Here is a 21,864-nt window from a genome sequence, read left to right on the forward strand (position 1 = left end):
TAACAATTTTTGTAAAAAATTTCGGTATATACGGTATTATACCGATACCGTACCGAAATTGCGGTATACCGAATCTTTTCGGTAAGAACGGTATGTAATTTATGTCATACCGAAATTTCGGTATACCGAAATGTCGGTACGGTATCGGTATTCATTTTTCGGTACGGTATACGATATTATTTAAAAAATTCGGTATACCGTACCGAGCCAGGCCTAGTCAATTCTTTTTTTCCAACAAGTTCTAATTCTTGATCCTGAATTGTATCATTCTTATCTTCGTAGGCTTCGATTCAAGCTGATGTTTTCCCAATCTCGGCATGTAGTATAGCTTCAGACCGATACACCAAACCGAAATGATTTTTCCCAGTAGCAGTTCAGGGAGTAGTTTGGTAAGCCCGTAAGATATTTGGCATTTTTTCTACCCAATCCTTCGCGACACCTTGCATTCTAGCCTTCAAAGTTTGAACTATGATTCAATTAGTGACTTCAGTATGCCCATTAGCTTGTGGTAGGCAAGTGAAGTAAAATATTGGGTAATCTTAATTTCTTCACACCAGGATGTTATTTTCCGTCCTTGAAACTACCGGCCATTGTCAGATATCAGCTTTCTCGGCAGGCTGAATCGGAAAACTATGTTTTTCGCAAAAATTTCAATACTTCTTCTTTCGTAATTCTGGCCAGGGGCAAGGCCTCAACCCACTTGGATAAATAATCAATTGCCATCAAAAAGAATTTCTTTTGTTACCGGGCTATTGAAAAGGGTCCTACAATATCAAAGCCTCATTGATCGATTGGGTAGGATGCTTAGACAGGCTTCATGACTGAGAAATGGTTATGATGAAAATTTTCATGTCGTTGTCAACCTTTACATTATCGAATTATTTGAAGAGCATCTGAATTCATAGTAGGCAACCAGAATCCGGCTAGTAATGCTTTCCGAGTGAATGCCACAGCCCCGAGATGGTCCCCACAACACCATTCATGAATCTATTTAAGTACATATTGGCATCTTCCCTAGTCAAGCATTTGAGCATTGGGCCCTAAAATGACCATCAATACAACACCCTGTTAGTGATAATGAAGCGAGAAGATTGTCTCTTAATTTTCTGAGCGTGCCTCGAATACTCGGGTAGCTTATTTGTCAAAATATACTTGAGCAAGTGTGTTATCAAGATGGGTTTTTACCAAGATGGGCAGTCCGACAAGGTGATCTTTAAGTTCTGGAAGGTTTGTTCTGACTTATAGTCACATCCAATCTCTGGGCTTCCCTTAATACTTGAAAAAAAAGATAGTTGTGATGTGACGACCTCAATATGAAATGGGACAGAGTGGCACTCCTTTCTGTGAGCTTTGTACTTATTTGACATACTTAAGGGAAGTCATCTCAATGATGGCTTTAACTTTTTCCATGATAACTTTGATTCCTCTCTCAGGGGCCATGAAACCGAGAAACTTTCCACTCCTGACCACAAATGTTCATTTGAATGGGTTTAACTTCACCTCATAGTTCCTGAGAGTTGAGAATGTTTCCTTGATATCTGGGATGAAACAAGATTTTTTCTTAGATTTGATAAGAATATCATCGACACACACCTTTCTCAGCATGTTTCTCAAAGATCATATCCATCAAACGCTGATAAGTGCCCCCTGAATTCTTCAAACCAAATGACATAACTATATAACAAAATATACTGCATGAGATTATAAAATTGAAATTATCTTGATTGTCTCGGGCAAGGGGATTTGGTGGTATCCTTAATAGGCATCCATGAAGCACAACAACTCATACCTTGAGGTGAGGTCCATCAATTGATCAATTCGAGGCAAAAAGGTAATAATTCTTAGGACAAACCTTATTTAAATCCCTAAAATCATGCACATTCTCTATTGGTCGGTGACCTTTTGGACTAAGACCACATTTAATAGCCAAGTGGGAAATTGAACTTCCTGAACTTTCCCAGCTTTCAGCAACTCTTGCTCGTGCTTAGCTATCACCCCGTATTTTTCGGGCCGAAGTGTATTTTCTTCTGTATCACTAGTCAGGAACTCGGGAGGATATTTAATTTATGCTCAGTAACATGGGTCGGATCCCTACAAGCTCCTAAAGGCACCACGAAGGCAACGACGCGACGAAAAAAACATCTAAATAAAAATGCAATGTCAAACATTTTGGAGCAATCCAAAGCTGCATAGTGGATTAATGGGAGGTTTCCCCTACTCAACCCAACAAAATCATGTTTTACTTGATAAAATAAATTTCAAATACCATCATAACAAACATGTTGGAGTAGGCCAAAGTAAATTATATGTTTTAGAGAAAATAATTATGCGCATGTGGAACATACGCTTAGTTATTTGATTCATATTAGGGTCTTGACATATCAATACCCCAAGATTTGTTCGTGATATATGATTGAAATGATCACATTGCATGCTAATTGTGATTAATTTTTTTTTTTTTGCATTATTAATTTGTATTTAGGCGATCGTGACGCGATGTTAAAATCTCTAATCATGAATAAATTACACACACAGATAGTTATATATAAATATATATATATACACGCTCACACACATTTATATATATACATACATACATATATTTGTATTTAGGTGATCGTAACGTGATATTAGAATCTCTAATCATGATTAAATTACACAAACAGATAGCTATATATTGATACCCCATGGATGAGACCATCAAGATCTGGCCCAAACCCTCGGCCCATATCTAAGGCCCAAAGGTAGCCCACAGGTGAAGGGCCCATGTCAAGCCCATGTATTCTCCTATAAATACCAGGTTTGAGCGTATGATTTTTCATTCAGTATATTGTTTTCAGCAGCACCCTTAGCTGCTCCCCCCATATATCCTCAGTCACTGACTTGAGCGTCGGAGGGGCTACGCCAGGACACCTTCCTGGCCCCCTCCTAACGATCTTATTTGTGATTCCAGGCTCAGGGTAGTTTCAAAGCCCACGTCTGAATTAGTGACGCTTGCGTGGATCGGACCCTAAATTTCCCGTGAGTATCACTTGGCGCCGTCTGTGGGAACAATCTGAGTTGAGACGTAGAGATGGTAGGCAGGAGAGGAAGCAGAAGAGTTAACTCAGCGTCATCGCGTCCTCAGAGGGGACCCGAACCGTCTCATGTTGAGGCGAGGCAGGAACAACCTCGTCAAGAGACAAGAACTGAGCAGCCCCGTCACGAGACGAGGGTTGAGCAAACCCGTCCTAATGAGAACGTGGGAAACTTGACCTTGGAACAGTTGGTCCAATTCATCGCCCGTACAGTAGATGAGGCCATGAGGAGGAACCAAGAGTCTATGAGTGCTGGGGAACGGGCCCATCGTCAGGAGCGTGAGGAAAATGTTGAAGTCCACCAGAGCAGGGTTGAAGAGACGCAACCACCTCAGAGTGGAGAAATTAGTGAGATGGGGGAGATGTGGAAGGAGATACAGAGATTGAGGGAGCAGGTGGGAAGCAGGGCGCCGGTACCCAAGAGAGGAAGCCCTTTTTCACTAGCCATCTTGGAGGAAGGGCTCCCTCCGAATTTCCGACAATCAAACGTTGGAGAGTATGACGGACATACAGACCCTGAGGAACACTTGGGGAGATTTGAGAATGCGGCTCTGTTGCACCAATATTCGGACGGAGTCAGGTGCAGGGTGTTTCTGGGCACGTTGGTGAGGTCAGCCCAGCAATGGTTTAATACCCTGCAGCCCAACTCCATACAGTCGTTCGAGGATTTCTCTGCAGCCTTCTTGCACCGATTTGCCAGCAGCAAGAGGCATCAAAAGAACTATTTGAGTCTATTTGTGATGAAACAACAAGAGGCTGAAACATTGCGGGACTTTGTCCAGCGCTTCAACACTGCAGCACTAGAAATACCAGCGGCTACCCCGGACATCATGATAAGCGCCTTTACCCAAGGGCTGAGGGGGGGAGAATTCTTCAAATCACTGGTCAAGAAGCCTCCGTCGAGCTATGATGACTTGTTAGCTCGGGCGGAGAAATACGTAAACTTGGAGGATGCTCAACGATACAGGAGGATGGAAAACCGGCCCGGAGGAAGTAGGGTGGAGGGAGCCGAGAGAGGTGGAAAGAAGAGGGGTGCAGGGGAAAGAGATGAGGACAGAACCAAAGGTAGAGGACAATTCTCATCACATGTTCCTCTGAATAGGAGTCGGGATAAGGTGATGGAAGTGAGGGAGTCAGGGGAGAGGGGGGAGAAGTCGCAGAGGGTTGAGAGCAATGCTCGACCTCCGTCGCAGGGTAGACAAGAAGGATCCTCGTCCAGGAGTGAACTGAGATCTCGCCCATCTTCTAGGCGGGGTCGAGGCCCTCCATGGATACATCAGAGGATCGAAGAGCCGAGAAGAGAAGGGCGGGGTCAGGATGCTCCTCGGGAACCTGTCGAAGCGAGGAGGAGAGCAGATGGAGATAACCACCCCACAAGAGGGATGATTCATATGATCTCGGGGGGTGCTACTGATGGGGATTCCGGGCGAGCGCGGAAGGCCCATGGGAGGAGGTTGGAGAATTTTGAAATATCGAGGAGTGCGAACTTACCCCAGGATCCTGTCATCAGTTTTGGACCGGATGACCTCCGAGGCGTTGTGGCTCCCCATAACGATGCCTTGGTGGTGACAGCCACCGTTGCCAATTACGATGTGGCACGAATTTTTATTGATAATGGAAGCTCTGTTAATATCCTGTTCAAGAGCACCATGGATCAGATGAAGGTGGAGGGATTTGAGTTCGAGCCGATCTCCACTCCTCTATATGGATTTGCAGGACATGCCATCCCGCCGCTCGGTCAAATTGTCCTTCCTCTATCTTTGGGACATGAGCCTCGGCGGGTAACGAAGATGACAACCTTTACTGTGGTGGACACCCCATCCGCTTACAATGGAATTCTGGGGCGACCAGCCCTCAAGGATTTCAGAGCTGTAGCGTCCACCTATCATCAGAAGTTGAAGTTTCCTGTCGGGAGGGAGGTTGGAGTCTTATGTGGGGACCAGAAAGTCGCTCGTCGATGTTATGAGGGGATAGTGAAAGAAGAGGGGAAGAGGGCACGTGTGGAGGTCAATATGATTAGAAGGGGACGAAGCGGGTTGCCCGTGGTAAAGAGGGAGGTTCATGAGGTGATGGATGAGAAGCCGGAGATCGTGACATTGGAGCCTGACCAGAAAACTCTAAGAATAGCCCCTGACCTTGACCCAGAGGTAAGGGAAAAACTTATTACTTGTTTACAAGCTAATCTCAACAGGTTCGCTTGGTCTGCCCAAGAGCTCACAGGGACGAGTCCAGAGGTAGCAGAACATCGGTTAAACATCTTACCGAATTCCCGTCCCGTGAAACAGAAGAAAAGACACTTCGGGCCCGAGAAAGATATAGTTATAAAAAAGGAGGTGGGAGAGTTGCTCAGTGCCGGGCACATTCGAGAGGTACAATTTCCTACTTGGCTCTCGAATGTCGTTCTTGTTCCGAAAAGTTCAGGAAAATGGAGGATGTGTGTGGACTTCAGAGATCTCAACAAGGCATGTCCTAAAGATTGTTATCCTTTGCCGCGGATAGATCAGTTGGTGGACTCCACAGCTGGACATCAGTATTTGTGCATGCTGGACGCTTATCAGGGGTACCATCAAATCCCCTTGGCAGTGGAGGATCAAGATAAAGTAAGTTTCATCACCTCGGAAGGAACTTTCTGTTACGTGGTCATGCCCTTCGGACTCAAAAATGCCGGAGCCACGTATCAGCGGTTGATGGATAAAGTCTTTTCTAAGCAGGTGGGGAGGAATGTGGAAGTGTATGTGGATGACATCATGGTAAAGTCTAAGGATTCGACCCTGCTCATACCTGACTTAGTGGAGACATTTTCCACCCTCAGGTCCTATGGGCTGAAGCTGAACCCTCAAAAGTGTATATTTGGGGTGAAGAGTGGGAAGTTTCTGGGCTATATGGTGACAGAGAGGGGGATTGAGGCTAACCCCGAGAAAGTTCAAGCCATCCAGGGTATGGTCTCCCCTCGGGGGCCCAAAGATGTTCAGCAGTTGACAGGGAGGATTGCTGCGCTGGCACGTTTTATCTCGAGGTCCGCCCACAGGAGCTTACCTTTCTTCCGGACCTTGCGAAAAGCAAAAAAATTTGAATGGGGGCCGGATTGTGAGAAGGCTTTCACAGAATTGAAGGAGTACCTGGCCGGGCTTCCCGTCCTAGCCAAACCGGCAACGGGTGAGCCTTTATGGGTATATTTATCTGCCACTGAAGGGGCTGTGAGTTCAGTCCTTGTTAAGCTGGATGGATCAGTTCAGCAGCCGGTGTACTATGTTTCGCATGCACTCAAAGGGGCAGAGATCCGATACTCCGGGTTGGAAAAATTGGCTTTGGCTTTGGTAATGACAGCCCGACGCTTGAGGCCTTACTTCTTATCTCATCCGATTGTGGTGCTCACCAACAGTCCATTGGGTAGAATCCTCACTCATTCTGATATATCCGGCCGCTTGGTTAAGTGGACTACGGAGTTGGGAGAATATGACATTCAGTATGAGCCGAGAACAGCTATTAAAGCACAGGCCTTAGCCGATTTTCTGGCTGAGACTGTTCATCAAGAGAATGAAGACCCTTGGAAGGTGTATGTGGATGGTTCATCGTCGAAGGATGGAAGTGGAGTGGGAGTAGTACTAATTTCACCAGCTGGGGAGGAAGTGAAGTTGGCTGTAAGGTTGGACTTTCGAGCCTCCAATAATGAGGCAGAGTATGAGGCTGTGCTGGCCGGACTTCGAGCAGCCAGAAATGTGGGAGCTACCCGAGTACTTATTTTTTCTGACTCGCAGTTGGTAGCACAACAGATGAAGGGGATGTATGATGTGAAAGATGAGAAACTTATTGAGTATGCTCGAGAAGTAGACAGAGTTAGAGAGAAATTCACGGAGATTACATTTGAACAGATCCCCAGGAAAGAAAATGAAAAGGCGGACGCTCTAGCCAAAATGGCTGGAACAATGGGAAGTTGGAAGAATAGAGATGTGGTATTTCAAATCGAATTCGCACCTCACACGAGTTCACCTGCAGTTGAGCAAGAAGAAGAGGATTGGAGGACTGGCATAATTGATTACCTGAAAGAGGGAAAACTTCCTGCTGACCCCAGAGAGGCTCGTAAGTTGAAGACAAAATGTGCACGCTATGTAATGGTGGGGGACGTGTTGTTTAGAACGTCTTTTGCAGGACCGCTTCTTCGGTGTTTGAGTTACCAAGAGGCTGATTATGTGCTTCGAGAAGTTCACGAGGGGTGTTGTGGAAATCATTTGGGAGCTTATGCATTGGCAAGGAAGGTGCTCCTCGCCGGTTATTCTTGGCCCTCAGTGCTGCATGATGCTCAAGAGTTGGTAATGTCTTGTGATAGTTGTCAACGTCATGCGCGGTTGAGTCACCGACCGGCCGCGATGATGAAGGCTGTCACGGCCGCCTGTCCCTTTGACCAGTGGGGAATGGATATCGTGGGACCATTTCCTATAGCTCCGGCTCAGAAAAAATTCCTACTGGTAGCAGTTGATTATTTTTCAAAGTGGGTGGAAGCAGAGCCTTTGGCCAGAATCACTGAGAACGACGTCCTGAAATTCTTGTGGAAGAGTATAGTATGCAGGTACGGGGTACCTAGGAGGCTGATATCCGATAATGGGAGACAGTTCCAAGGGGCCAAAATCGAAGCTTGGTGTAAGGAGATGAAGATCCAACAAGTCTTTACCTCTGTAGCTTACCCGCAGAGTAATGGCCAGGTGGAGGTGACTAATCGGACGCTGGTACAGGGTTTGAAAGTTCGACTGGGCAAAGCTAAAGGCAATTGGGTGGATGAGCTACCAAGTGTCTTATGGGCATACCGAACCACTCCGAGAGAAGGAACCAAAGAAACTCCTTTCGGTTTGGTTTATGGTACTGAAGCAGTGCTCCCGGCTGAGATCGGGTTGGAATCGGCAAGGGTGATGTTTTATGACGAGGACAATGGTGCGAGACGCGCTACTGACCTTGATCTGTTGGAGGGAAAGAGAGAATCTGCCAGCATTCAACTGGAAGCTTATAAGAACCGCATTGCACAGTCTTATAATCGGAGAGTCGTGCAGAGAAACTTTCAAGTGGGTGACTTGGTCCTAAGGAAGGTGCAAGAAGAAAAGAGGGGAAAACTGGACCCAAAGTGGGAGGGTCCCTTCAAGGTGGTCGAGAGACTGAGCTCTGGAGCCTATTACTTAGAGAATACGCAAGGCAAAGCTTTGAAGAGGCCTTGGAATGCTTATCACCTCAGAAAATATTATTCTTGATTCTGTCATTGATGTATTTTATTTCCTAAATTTTCCTATGTAATCTATGGGGATTCAATAAAATCAAGTTCTTCCCTTTAGTTCATGAAGGTTGTTATATTATGAGAGTGATAAAATAATTCTATTTTCCTACTAAGGCATCGCCTAGTAGAGGAGCAGCGTGAATAATTTTTATTTTCCTACTAAGGCATCGCCTAGTAGAGGAGTTAGAGGGTGAGGGTGTTGATTTTTATTTTCCTGCTAAGGTGTCACCTAGCAGAGGAGTTAGAGGGTGAGGGTGTGGATTTTTATTTTCCTCCTAAGGCATCGCCTAGTAGAGGAGTTAGAGGGTGAGGGTGTTGGTTTTTATTTTCCTGCTAAGGTGTCACCTGGCGGAGGAGTTAGAGTGTGTTGATTTTATTTTCCTGCTCAGGTGTCACCTAGCAGAGGAGTTAGAGTGTGGTGACGTTAAAATTTTATTTTCCTACTAAGGCATCGCCTAGTAGAGGAGTTAGAGGGTGATGGTGTTGATTTTTATTTTCCTGCTAAGGTGTCACCTAGCAGAGGAGTCAGAGGGTGTAGATTTTTATTTTCCTACTAAGGCATCGCCTAGTAGAGGAGTTAGAGGGTGAGGGTGTTGATTTTTATTTTCCTGCTAAGGTGTCACCTAGCAGAGGAGTTAGAGGGTGAGGGTGTTGATTTTTATTTTCCTGCTAAGGTGTCACCTAGCAGAGGAGTTAGAGGGTGAGGGTGTGGATTTTTATTTTCCTACTAAGGCATCGCCTAGTAGAGGAGTTAGAGGGTGAGGGTGTGGATTTTTATTTTCCTGCTAAAGTGTCACCTAGCAGAGGAGTTAGAGAGTGAGGGTGTGGATTTTTATTTTCCTCCTAAGGCATCGCCTAGTAGAGGAGTTAGAGGGTGAGGGTGTTGGTTTTTATTTTCCTGCTAAGGTGTCACCTGGCGGAGGAGTTAGAGTGTGTTGATTTTATTTTCCTGCTCAGGTGTCACCTAGCAGAGGAGTTAGAGTGTGGTGACGTTAAAATTTTATTTTCCTGCTCAGGTGTCACCTAGCAGAGGAGTTAGAGTGTGGTGACGTTAAAATTTTATTTTCCTGCTAAGGTGTCACCTAGCAGAGGAGTTAAAGGGTGAGGGTGTGGATTTTTATTTTCCTACTAAGGCTTCGCCTAGTAGAGAAGTTAGAGGGTGAGGGTGTTGGTTTTTATTTTCCTGCTAAGGTGTCACCTGGCGGAGGAGTTAGAGTGTGTTGATTTTATTTTCCTGCTCAGGTGTCACCTAGCAGAGGAGTTAGAGTGTGGTGACGTTAAAATTTTATTTTCCTGTTGGGATGTCACTTAGCAGATGAGTTAGAGGGTGGAGATTTTATTTGCCCTAGCGGGTTAATAATATCGTATATAAACTCGGAAGAAACCATAAATACGAATGCAAAATACTCAATGTTGCATAAAGCGAGTTCATACATGTCAAAAGTGCGCAAAAGGAAATAGCCAAATGTAAACGTCCCAAAAGTCGCATAATCCTATGGAAAATAAAACAATGCAGAAAATAACATAAATAAAGGATCTCAATCTAGGAATCGGGGGGGAGACTCGATATGAAGCTCTCGAAGTCGATAAAGTCAGTAGGGGCGCCTGGCGGAGGATAGCCCTGAGCATGGAAAAGGCCGACTGCACCCTCGAAGCCCACCCCCAGGTAGTGAAAAGCTTTCGGGCCACAGATCTCGACAAATTCTTCGGATTTGAGAAATTCCTCTTTGAAGGAGGAAACTTCTGCAGCGTGTCGCACCTTGGCATCTTCGAGCTCAGCTTGTGAATCTTTTAAATCTGTCTTTAACTTCTGGATGTCTTTAGCTTGGTCTTCTGTCAGTCGCTGGAGCTCGTGTTTCTCTTTCAGAAGCTCTTGTTTTTCCTTCAGAAACTCGTCACCTCGAGCTTGGCACTCCGAAAGCTCCTTAGCATGTGACGCTTTCATCTCATCAATAGTAGCTTGAAGCTGTTCACGAAGAGCCATGCCCTCGCGCAAGTCTTGGCAGGCAGTAGATCGAGTGGTGTTGGCACGCTCCACCAACTCCCCTATGTACATCATGCCCTGGGTAAATAGACAAGAGTGAAAAGATGACAAGGAAATCATACATGTATTGGACATTAATTTAGAGAGTATAAAGAGAAATATACCTCAGTGATGCTGCTGCATGTCCGACGAGTAATGTCAGACCACCCCAGTGAATTAATGAACGCCGCATCCGCTTCGGAAGGAAGCTGATACATTATCTTTTGAGCCAGCTGAGTAGGACCCCGCCCCACAATGGCTGTATCTGGTGTGTATAGAGGATGTACCCCTGATGCAGGGGGAAGCTCCTCATCCGACCCTGACCCTTCTGGAGAAGAGACCGACACGACTGAGATCTCAGAAATCTTGCGCTTACCAGAATGCGGGACTGGCGGGCTAGGATCAGTGGATGCATTTTGCTTGCCAGACGGACGAGGAGACTTGGCACGGGGAGGGGGAGAGGAGGCTCGCTTTGGGGCAGAGGAGGAGGAGCATGTCTTCTTCTTCTTCGCGGCAGTAGGGGAGCTAGCAGGCCTCTTCGCAGTAGTAGAGCAAGAATCTGTTTTCTTTTTCTCAGTAGCAGAACAGTCTCCCTTTGTGCCCATCGTGACTGCCGGAATAAGTGACTTCTGGGGTGCTGATGAGGAACCCTCGGCCTTCTTCTTGGAAAGCTCACGGAGAAATAGAGCGTTCATGACTCTAATACCTGCAAGCAGAGACAAGGAACCGAATAAGAATTTTATCAAGTAACATAATAAACAAAATAAAAAACAAGAAGTATGAAAAAATGAGAGTATCTACCAGCATTCTCCTTTAGCTTAATTTCCGCGGGACTTATCCCGGCGTGACACAGAAGATCTTCAGATAGAAGTTTGGGAATGTTAAAGCATCGATCTCCTAGTACCCTCATTATCTTCAGATACTCTGTATCTTTCTTATAAATCTTGGAAAATTTTGGTTTAGTGAAAGAAGGGCACCAATCGGTAGAGCAAGTCAATTCCTCGGGTGGCTGTACGAAGAAAAAGTATTTTTTCCAGTCCTTCACATGACTGGGAGCCCCATCGAAAAGTTTGTGGCTAGACCGGGAGGTTACATAAAAAGGTCCATCTTTTGATCTGGACAGAACTAAGAAGTAAGAGAAGGTGGTGCAATTTAAAGGGAGATCTAAGGCCCTGAATAACACGGCGAAGCAACTTATTAAACGGAAAGCATTGGGCGTGAGTAAACCTAAATGCACCTTGTAGTACTTGCTTAATTCTTGGAAGAAATCGCACAAAGGGAAACGGAGACCTGCATCAAAGTGATGCTGAAAGAAGGTATAATAACCCTTAGGGGCTAGATAGGGCCGGTCCTCTGGGCTAGGAATGATAATCTGGTGGGAGGAAGGAATGTGCCATAAAGTTCTAAGTTTTGGTTCGCTACCGGAAGGGATGTGGGATGACAGATGACCATACCACAAGTTGTCTGCGTTAGATATGTTCATCTGTTGGGTCACGTGACGAACTTCCTTACCCGGACGACTATGAGTGGTGACTTCCTCCTCAGGAGGATCAATGGTAAAATCAGGATCGGCTAGGGAAATCTTACCCTGGCTAGACTCGCTGGACTTGCTAAACCTGCTGGACTCGCTAGACTCGCTAAACCTCTCAGAACCACTCGAAGAACTAGACTCGGAATCGGAATCTGAAGAAGACATAGGTGCTAAGGATAATTAAACAGGTAAAGGGGAGAACTGACCCGGGAGAGGCGTGACAGAATACTCGAAAAGTCGCAAGGATGAGCCGGAGGTGAGCAAGTACGGTGCACGCTCGTGCGAGGCAATCGGGCGAGTGTGCAAGCGGGGCGCTCGGGTGAGCGTGCAGGCGAGGCGCTGGCGTCTGGGCGAGCGTGCAGGGGCGCTCGGGCGAGCGTGCAAGCAGGGAGGGGCGAGCTCGGGCGAGCGTGCAGGCGGGCTCGGGCGAGCGTGCAAGCAGGGCGAGCGGCGAGCGTAGCTGCGGCACTGGGCGAGCGCGCGAGGGGCGAGCTGCGCGTGGGGCAGGGCGCTCGGCTAGGGCAGGGCGAGCGTGGGCGAGCGGCGAGCGTGGCTGCGGCACTGGGCGAGCGCGCGAGGGGCGAGCTGCGCGTGGGGCAGGGCGCTCGGCTAGGGCAGGGCGAGCGTGGCTGCGGCACTGGGCGAGCGCGCGGCTGGGGCGAGCGTGGCGCTAGGCTGCGGGGCGCGCTGGCACGGGCGAGCTTGTGCAGTGAGGGAGGTGGCTGCGTGCTGGGCGAGGTGCTGGCAAAGGGGCGAGCGTGAGTGGCAGGGGCGAACGGGCGAGCGGCGAGCGTTAGTGCAGGGGCGAGCGTGCGCGGGGGGTAGGGCGTAGGCGACGCTCGGCGAGGTGGTGGTCGGTTGTGGGAGGGATGAGGTGTAAACGAAGGAGGATTATAGAATGTATCGTAGGGGTAATTCAGAGGGAGAAGTGAGAATGAAATGGGGAAGGAGTCTATATTTATAGGGGGAGCCCGAATCTTTCTTTTCAAGGCAGGATTCTGATTTGATTTCCTCCCATCCAGGAGAAGATTACGATTCGATTTGTGTGATTTCTCTTGCGAGTGATTGTGGGATTTCTGAAAAAAATTTATGGGGGCGTTGCCCCCACACCCCCACGACCTGACCGGGCAGGTCGATCCCCGCGACCTGACCGGGCAGGTCGATCCCCGTAATAGCGGTGAACACCGTTCGTTAACGACAAACAAAATTATCTGGCACGGTCCGTCCTCATCGCCGATAAACCAAGGACAACACAATTAATCGAACTTTGAACCTACAATTCAGTTCGACTCGGGAGGGGGAGACTGGTGATACCCCATGGATGAGACCATCAAGATCTGGCCCAAACCCTCGGCCCATATCTAAGGCCCAAAGGTAGCCCACAGGTGAAGGGCCCATGTCAAGCCCATGTATTCTCCTATAAATACCAGGTTTGAGCGTATGATTTTTCATTCAGTATATTGTTTTCAGCAGCACCCTTAGCTGCTCCCCCCATATATCCTCAGTCACTGACTTGAGCGTCGGAGGGGCTACGCCAGGACACCTTCCTGGCCCCCTCCTAACGATCTTATTTGTGATTCCAGGCTCAGGGTAGTTTCAAAGCCCACGTCTGAATTAGTGACGCTTGCGTGGATCGGACCCTAAATTTCCCGTGAGTATCATATATATATAAATAACGTGATGTTAAAATCTCTAATCATGATTAAATTACACACACAGATAGCTATATTCTCCTCTTCATTTACAAATAAATTCCAATATACAATGAAGAGTTTTCAATGTTGGTAAATTGAAGAAGAATTTGAATTTTTTTTGGCTTGACATCCTAATTTACGAATTTTTTTCCAAAGAATTATAAATAACTTTTACCATGGACACCGAGACATGTCATATATTATCACTGTCTTGTACTACGTAAAGTTAATATGATAATAATTTAGTTCTTAATGGTTAGAATTTTAGAATCGTCAATCTCTACGACTTATAATGTTTTATTGACAAAACAAATGTTTTAGTTTTCATCATAATATTAAAATATTTGAGTAAGAAGTTAAAATTGATCATGATTAATATGTTTGATTTGAGATCAATAGTAGGTCTCTTGTGAGACGGTCTCACGAATCTTTATCTGTGAAATTGATCAACTCTACCGTTATTCACAATAAAAAGTAATACTCTTATGGTGTGTTTGGTTGAGTTGATTAGATAAGGATAGATTAATAGTCAAATATATATCGTTAAAATTTTAAGATGTCTTAATAATCATTTTGACCCGGTTTAAGATCCAATTTTATTAATCAAATAGTTATCCATAAAATTGGATCTTAAATCGGGTCAAAAAGATTATTAAAACAACTTAAAATTTTAACGATAAATATTGGACTATTAATCTATCCTTATTTAATCCACTCAACCAAACACATCCTAGCATATAAAATAATATGTTTTCATGGATGACTCAAATAAGAGATTCGTAGCAAAAAATACGATGTGTGAGACCGTATCAAACAAGTTTTTGCCTGAGATCATTTATTAAATTACAATTTGACCTTGAGTTATATAGATAAAATTTAGTAGTAGTATTATTATTATTAGTAAGTTTCTTGTGAAACGATCTGTGAGACATGTTAATTATGTTCATATTTACAATAATAAATAATATTTTTTTGCATAAAAAATAAAATTTTTTTATGAGCTACCCAAAAAAAATATTTGTCTCACAAAATTGACTTGCGTGAACGTCTCACAAAACATTGTAAATTATTATTATATAATAACATATTTGTCATTTAATCATTAAAGGGAAAAAATGATTATAGTGATAAAATATATCTCCAATATAACAAATAGTAAATGCAACAAAACATTTGATTAAAAATATTAATTAATAATCCTATCAAACCGTATGAAGCCAACTAAACAAAATCGATAAGAGTATTCAATAGCAAAAATCATCAAGTATAAGTGGAATTAATTGATTTAAGAGTGAATATCTTGTGAGACCGTCTCACGGATCATAATCTGTGAGACGGGTTAACCCTACCCATATCCACAATAGAAAGTAATACTCTTAGCATAAAAAATAATATTTTTTCATGGATAACCCAAATAAGAGATCCGTCTCACAAATGCGACCCGTTAGACCGTCTCACACAAATTTTTGCTTTGATTTAAGGGACAACTTTGCAACTGCTAGGATAACCTTTTGGAAATTTATAAATTATAAATTGCCTATAAATACCAGTAAAACCCCTCTTGACTCTTTTTTAGAAAAATGATTTTCAGAATAATTTGTCTACCAAGAAAAAGAATAATGAGCATATCATCGCTTAAGTTTAAAAAATTTGAGACGTGATATCAGATTAAATAATCAATTATAACAAGCTCTTTTTCGCTAAAACAAGAACGGGGAGAGGGAAGGTGGTCTAAGTAAATAAATTATAAATATTCATCTTAAATCATCCAAAATCAGTTTATAACATCAGTTATTCCTCTCAGCTTGTTTGCAAAATAATCAAACCCGAAAAAACAAAAAAATGTTAATCAAACGTATATTTTGTTTTACATCGAACTCACAATAATTCATCAACTTATTTCACGGAAAAATCTATATAATCCAATATTCTAATAGATAAAGTATTGTAGATAATTATTGAGATAAGATTTATATCTTCTATACACAAATGAAGACTAGATAATGGTGTTTAGTATTTATGTTCATTGATGTAAGTTTAACAAATAGAATAACAAAATTTCAAAATTGTATAATATAAGCGGTAACATGTGCTATCCTTGCATAATTTGTTATACTATTTATTTTCAATTATAGTAATACAATTTTGCTTTATAAATGTTACCGTTCTAATATGTTTTTATTATAAATCTAATTATATAAAAAAAATTAAGTTGCAATGATAAACATCACCAAACTTGAATTTGAAGCACTTGACTTGACTTGAAAAAATTATTTATCATGGATTTTGGATGTCGAAGTCCACCTTTTCTCGATGAATTTAGGAGATACAAAGAAATAAATGAAATGTCTCAGTGGGACCATACAAAGGCACTCATTTTTCTTCGTCATTACTTCAATGATGAGTTGAAAGTCGAATATCTCACTGTGAAAGAGCCACGAGAGCTTTAGAAAAATCTATATAAAAAAATTTGATCATCAGAGAACTGTAGTTCTCCCAAAGGCCCAATATGATTGGAAGCATCTACGGTTACAAGATTTTAAGTCAGTAAGTGATTATAACTCTGCACTCTTCAAAACTAGTTCCACACTGATACTTTGTGGAGAGAAAGTCAATGATCAAGACATGTTATAAAAAAGACATTCTCCACTTTTCATATATCAAAAGTGTTTCTGCAGCAACAATATCGTGAATGTTGATTTCAAAGGTACTCTGAACTCATCTCGTGCTTACTAGTTGCTGAACAAAACAATGTGTTGCTCATGAAAAATCACCAAATGTGCCCAATTGGATCCACATGGAACTACATTTCATGAAGCAAATAGAATTGCATTTCTTGAAGCAAATGTTAATTCCACACAAAATCATAACAATGAAAGTCAATGTTGGCGTGGGCGTGGCATTGCCAAAGAAGATAATTTTAGAAACAAAATGGAAAAAAAAAAGGCCATCAGCAGTGGAATTCCAATAATGAAGAAGCAAAAGAGAAAATTGCTATAGTGTATGAAGAAAAAAAGTTATACATATGTAATGGAAGGACATTGGTCTCGTACAAGTCGTACCACAAAGTATCTTGTGGATTTCTACCAAAACTCAATGAATGAAAATGAAAAATGGAGATAAATTTTGTGGACAATGATGATCCAATTGATATCACTTATTTGGACGTCTATGATTTTTTCGTTCATCCAGATGGAAATATAGATGATTTGATTGGTGGTGGTGTGTTAGAAAACAATAAATAATTATTTTTATTGTTCTTACTTCTATTTGAATTTCTATTGTTTCTTAGGTTATCGTGATCTCGTTTTTATTGTAAAGTTCGATTCATGTTTAGGATTTGTCGTGGAGGTTTATTTTATTATTCAATAAATGTTTTTATTATTAAAATATTTCTTTTGAAAGTCTTACATATTATTTAATATATTTAGCTTATTGAGATATGTTTTATTTTAGATTAATAATGAAATTTCATGATGAATGCTTAGCAGATAGCTGTACAGCACATACCATTCTTCAAAATAAAAAGTATTTTTTGGAGTTAACATTATCTGAAAATAATGTAACAACAATATCAGGTACATAAAAAATTATTGAAAGCTAAAGGCAAAAATCATTTTACCAAATGATACAAGCTTATATATTGAAAATGCTCTATATGTTAGCAAATCCAGTAGAAATTTGCTTAGCTTTAAAGATATCCGTCGAAATAGATACCATTATGAAACATTTAATGAAAATAATTTTGAATAAATTTGCATAACATCTATTATATCTGGCCAGAAGCAGATAAAATGATGGATCGGTTCGGGCACCTGAGAGGGTGCTTCAAACACAATATTCTCGATGAGATGCAATAGCTCGTGTTCTAAGAATGTATACATCGATGAATTAGATCGAGTTTGGTTTCAAACCAAGCGAAAAACACTCGAAGTAATCATTCGTTAAAAAAACTGAAAGATTTTATAATGTGTAAATTGATCGACTCAAATACGGGGAATCAATTTTGGCTTCTATCAGTTCAGCTATGGACTAAACTGAACTGATATCAGCTGAACTGATCAAGTCAGTTTAAAACACAGTTAAGCAGTTAATACACAAGATATGTTTATGGATGTTCGAAGACTTCAACTGCTCATATGTCACCCTTTCTATCACCTCGGGTAGAATTCACTAGAAAACTTTGATTTATATAACATCTTGTACAAACTCACCCAGCTTAGGACTTACCCACTGCCTAACTGAACTCCTGGTCTAGACTGAAGGCATCACCTTCCAACCAACACTTGTTTAACGATTGTGCGTCAAAGACTACACACACAAGTTTTACGTCTCTGTGCAAGACGGTATTTGAGTGGTGGTGTGTGTGTGTGTGTGTGAGAACTGATCTCTGAAAACAACCCGAAAGGTGTTCTCACACACTGAGGGAGATAAGCTTCTACACTAAGCTGATATAACTTTAAGTGTTCTCTCGACTGTGCTGATTGCTTCTTTGTAAGCTGATATGCAATAAGAGTGTCATTTCTTTCTCTCTTGTTTTTCCACCTCTTGTTCATATATATGTCTGCACTGATCTTCATCTTCTATTTACAGGCGTTGAGCTCGTCATTACCGTATGATTTATCTTATAATCTTGCCAATAAAATGTATATTGTTTACTTTTGGCATATGTATTGTTATGTGATTGAAATCATTCATATCTTATAGCATTGTTTGCACATTTTGCAGCTAAGCAGACTGCTCTTGGTCAGATTTCTGATTCCTCCATCAAACTTCAGAAAAGGATATGGTATGCATTTTTCGACATCTACACTAAGCTGATATAACTTTAAGTGTTCTCTCGACTGGACTGATTGTTTCTTTGTAAGCTGATATGCAATAAGAATTTCATTTCTTTTCTCTCTTGTTTTTCCACCTCTTGTTCATATATATGTCTGCACTTATCTTCATCTTCTATTTATAGGCGCTGAGCTTGATCGTACAGTGCTCAATTATTGTATCTGTTTCATTTTGAATATGTTCCTCGAAATGTGTCTGTACTTTCCGACAGCCATTCTGGAACTTTTAGACTTTAAACATTGATGCAACGTCTATTATTGTTCTTTGACTGCTCAATTGCTTTTGTACCCTTGTGCACAACTGGATTCCATATAATAAGCTTGTCGTGTTCTGCAAACTGGTTGGTTCTAACTGATGCTCTGAACTGATCAGTTGAATTGGTCTTCAGTTGGTCTGGTGAAATCAGTTGACTCGTCAATTAAACTGATTTTACTCTTTCAGTTGAACTGGTCAGCTGGGCTCTTCATCAGTTGAGTTATTCATCAGCTGGCCGAGCTTCTGAAGGTCTTCTGCTAACCTCCTATCAACTGGACAATCAGTTGAACTGCTCTTGATACTTCAATTGTAGTGGTTCACTTCGATCAATCATTTGGTACTTTCAGTTTGCATTCTTTGATAGCTTCAGTTTAAGCTTGGTAACTGATCAATTTGAATCCTGATCAGTTTCAGTTTCTGTGCACTTAGGTAGAATCATTAGAAACAAAATAACAACTTTTGTTAACATCAAAATCAAGATTGCGAACATGAAATGTTACAACATAAAAGATAAATTATGTTCACTCTCTTCTGGTGTGTTTTACAACAATAAAAACGGTTGAAACAAACATTGTCACAAACCAGAAGTTTGTTGACCAACAAAGCTTCAAATTATGGCATGATCGACTTGGTTACTCTGGGGCAACAATGACGCGCAAAATAATAATTAACTCACATGGACACCCTCTTAAGAACCAGTAGATTCTTTTACACAATGATTATCCATGTGTGGCTTGATTATAAGGCAAACTAATTATAAGGCCTTCCCCTACAAAAAGTTGATGTTGAAATCCCAACCTTCTTAAAGAGAATTCATGGGGATATTTGTGGGCCTATACACCCACCATCTAGACCATTTCGATATTTCATGATATTGATTGATGCGTCTACTAGATGGTCACATGTTAGTTTGTTTTCAACTCGAACGCAGATTATTAAATTGCAAGCTCAATTTCCAGATCATTCAATCAAGACAATTCGTCTTGATAATGCTGTTGAATTTAAATCGCATATATTTAATGGCTATTGTATGTCAATAGGGATTTCAGTTGAACATTCGGTTTTCCACGTTCATACATTAAATGGCTTAGCAGAGTCATTTGCAATTAATTGCTAGACCATTACTGATGAGAACAAAAATTCCATCTTCTGGGTGGGGGGGCCATGCCATAATACATGCTGCATCATTTATTCGTATAAGGCCAACTAATTATCCTTAATACTCACCCTTACAACTTGCTTATGGTCGAGAACCTGATGCTTCTCACATTCGAGTATTTGGTTGTGCAGTACAAGTCCCTCTCCCACCTACACAACAGACCAAAATAGGTCCACAAAATAGACTTGGGATTTGTGTAGGATATGATTCACCATCTATTATTAGATATTTAGAACCTTTAACAGAAGACTTGTTTACTGCGAGATTTGCAGATTGCCACTTCGATGAGTTGGAATTTCCAAATCTAGGGGAAATAAAGTTTTGTCCCGAAGAACAACAAAAGGTTTGTTGGACTGAGAAAACATTATCTCATTATGATCCTTGAAATAAATCAATGTGAGCAAGAAGTTGAAATAATCATTCACTTGCAAAGAATTACAAATCAATTGCCCGATGCTTTTGTTAATTCAAAGAATATGAAAAAATCACATATACATGCAGAGAATGTCCCTGTAAAAATTGATGTCCCCGTAGGACTAGCTACTATTCAACCTGCAAATGAATCTAAAATACGCCAGAAACATGTTCCACCAATTGGTTCAAAGGGTACTGTAACTCGGAAAAGAAAGGTACAAGATAAAGAAAATTCAAAAGCTCCATAAGAAGCAATATTGGATGACATTGTAAGAGAAATCGATGAACCAAACTCAGATAATGTTATTCCTGAAGAATTAAATGCTCTTGAAAATAATGAGATTTCAACTAATTATATATCATCTCGAAAATTTTGGGATCGAAATAACATAATTGTGGACAATGTCTCTGTCCTAAATGCCGCCCATGATATCATACACAATGAAGACTCAGAACCACGATCCGTTAAGGATTGTCAACAAAGAGACGATTGACCAAAATGAAATGAGTCCATACAGACTGAATTAAACTCACTAGAAAAACATAAAGTGTTTGGACATGTAGTTCGAACACCTGAAAATATAATCCCAATAGGATACAGATGGGTTTTTGTACGAAAGATGAATGAAAATGATGAAATTGTAAGATACAAGGTCGACTCGTAGCCCAAGGTTTCTCGTAGGGAACTAGAATTGACTATGAGGAAACATATTCATTTATGATGGATGCCACTACTTTTTGATTCCTAATTAGTTTAACAGTATCGGAAAGTCTTCATATGCGACTTATATATGGTGAAGCGTCCAAGGTTATGTTATCAATAAAACTGCATAAATAATTATATGGATTAAAGTAATATGGCCGTGTGTTACAATTGTCTTAGATAATATTTGTTGAAAGAAGGAAACACAAATAATGCTATTTGTCTCTGTGTTTTTATAAAAAGAACATATGGGGATTTTGCCGTTGATGATCTAAATCTTATTGGCACTCCATAAGATTTTACTAAAACTGCCAATTACTTGAAAATAAGTTTGAGATGACAGACTTAGGAAAGACAAAAAATTTGTCTCAGATTGCAAATTGAACATTTACAAGAGGGAATATATGTTCATCAATCATCATATATAGAAAAAATATTAAAGCGTTTTTACATGGACAAGGCACGCACATTAGCATCACCAATGTTTGTTCGATCACTTGATGCTAACAAAGATCTTTTTCGACCACTTGAAAACCGATAAAAAGTCGTTGGTCTAGAAGCACCATGTCTAAATGCAATTGAGGCATTATCAGATCTCGCAAATTATACTCGCCCAGATATATCATTTTCTGTTAATGTTTTAGCAAGATATAACTCATGTCCAACCCGAAGACATTAGAATGGTGTAAAACACATATTTCGTTACTTTCGTGCAACAACTGATATGAGATTATTTTATTCGACAAAATCAAAGTCTTCTCTAGTTGGATATACATATGCAGAATATCTTTTTGATCCACATAAAGCAAAATCACAGACAGGTTATGTGTTTACACAAGAAGACACTGTTATATCATGGAAGTCGGTGAAGCAATCCTTACAGCGACGTCTTCAAATCACTCAGAGATC

At 41.5% G+C, this 21,864-nt stretch overlaps 2 protein-coding genes across 2 annotated transcripts; one reads left to right on the forward strand and one right to left on the reverse strand.

Moving 5' to 3' along the window:
* The first annotated feature begins 3,073 nt into the window (after nucleotides 1–3,073).
* Nucleotides 3,074–8,314, forward strand: LOC140810222 (uncharacterized). Its single transcript, XM_073168094.1, has one exon. The coding sequence runs from the start codon at nucleotides 3,074–3,076 to the stop codon at nucleotides 8,312–8,314; it is 5,241 nt and encodes a 1,746-aa protein (XP_073024195.1).
* Nucleotides 8,315–9,556: 1,242 nt separating this feature from the next.
* Nucleotides 9,557–12,348, reverse strand: LOC140810223 (uncharacterized). Its single transcript, XM_073168095.1, has 3 exons — nucleotides 11,162–12,348; nucleotides 10,486–11,066; nucleotides 9,557–10,399 (listed from the first exon to the last, which is right to left on the reverse strand). The coding sequence occupies exons 1-3, from the start codon at nucleotides 12,054–12,056 to the stop codon at nucleotides 9,881–9,883; spliced, it is 1,995 nt and encodes a 664-aa protein (XP_073024196.1). The 5' UTR covers nucleotides 12,057–12,348; the 3' UTR covers nucleotides 9,557–9,880.
* Nucleotides 12,349–21,864: the final 9,516 nt, after the last annotated feature.

The sequence above is a fragment of the Primulina eburnea genome, chromosome 13, assembly GCF_022965805.1.
Source record: "Primulina eburnea isolate SZY01 chromosome 13, ASM2296580v1, whole genome shotgun sequence".
In the NCBI taxonomy this organism is placed as follows: Eukaryota; Viridiplantae; Streptophyta; class Magnoliopsida; order Lamiales; family Gesneriaceae; genus Primulina; species Primulina eburnea.

What these genes read in the sequence shown, in the direction of transcription:
- LOC140810222 (XM_073168094.1), top strand. Translation starts at nt 3,074, where the DNA reads ATGGTAGGCAGGAGAGGAAGCAGAAGAGTTAACTCAGCGTCATCGCGT.
- LOC140810223 (XM_073168095.1), bottom strand. Translation starts at nt 12,056, where the DNA reads ATGTCTTCTTCAGATTCCGATTCCGAGTCTAGTTCTTCGAGTGGTTCT. An exon ending in TAAGCTAAAGGAGAATGCTG is followed by an intron (nt 11,067 to 11,161) that starts GTAGATACTCTC and finishes CTCTGCTTGCAG; the next exon opens with GTATTAGAGTCATGAACGCT. An exon ending in CATGCAGCAGCATCACTGAG is followed by an intron (nt 10,400 to 10,485) that starts GTATATTTCTCT and finishes CTATTTACCCAG; the next exon opens with GGCATGATGTACATAGGGGA.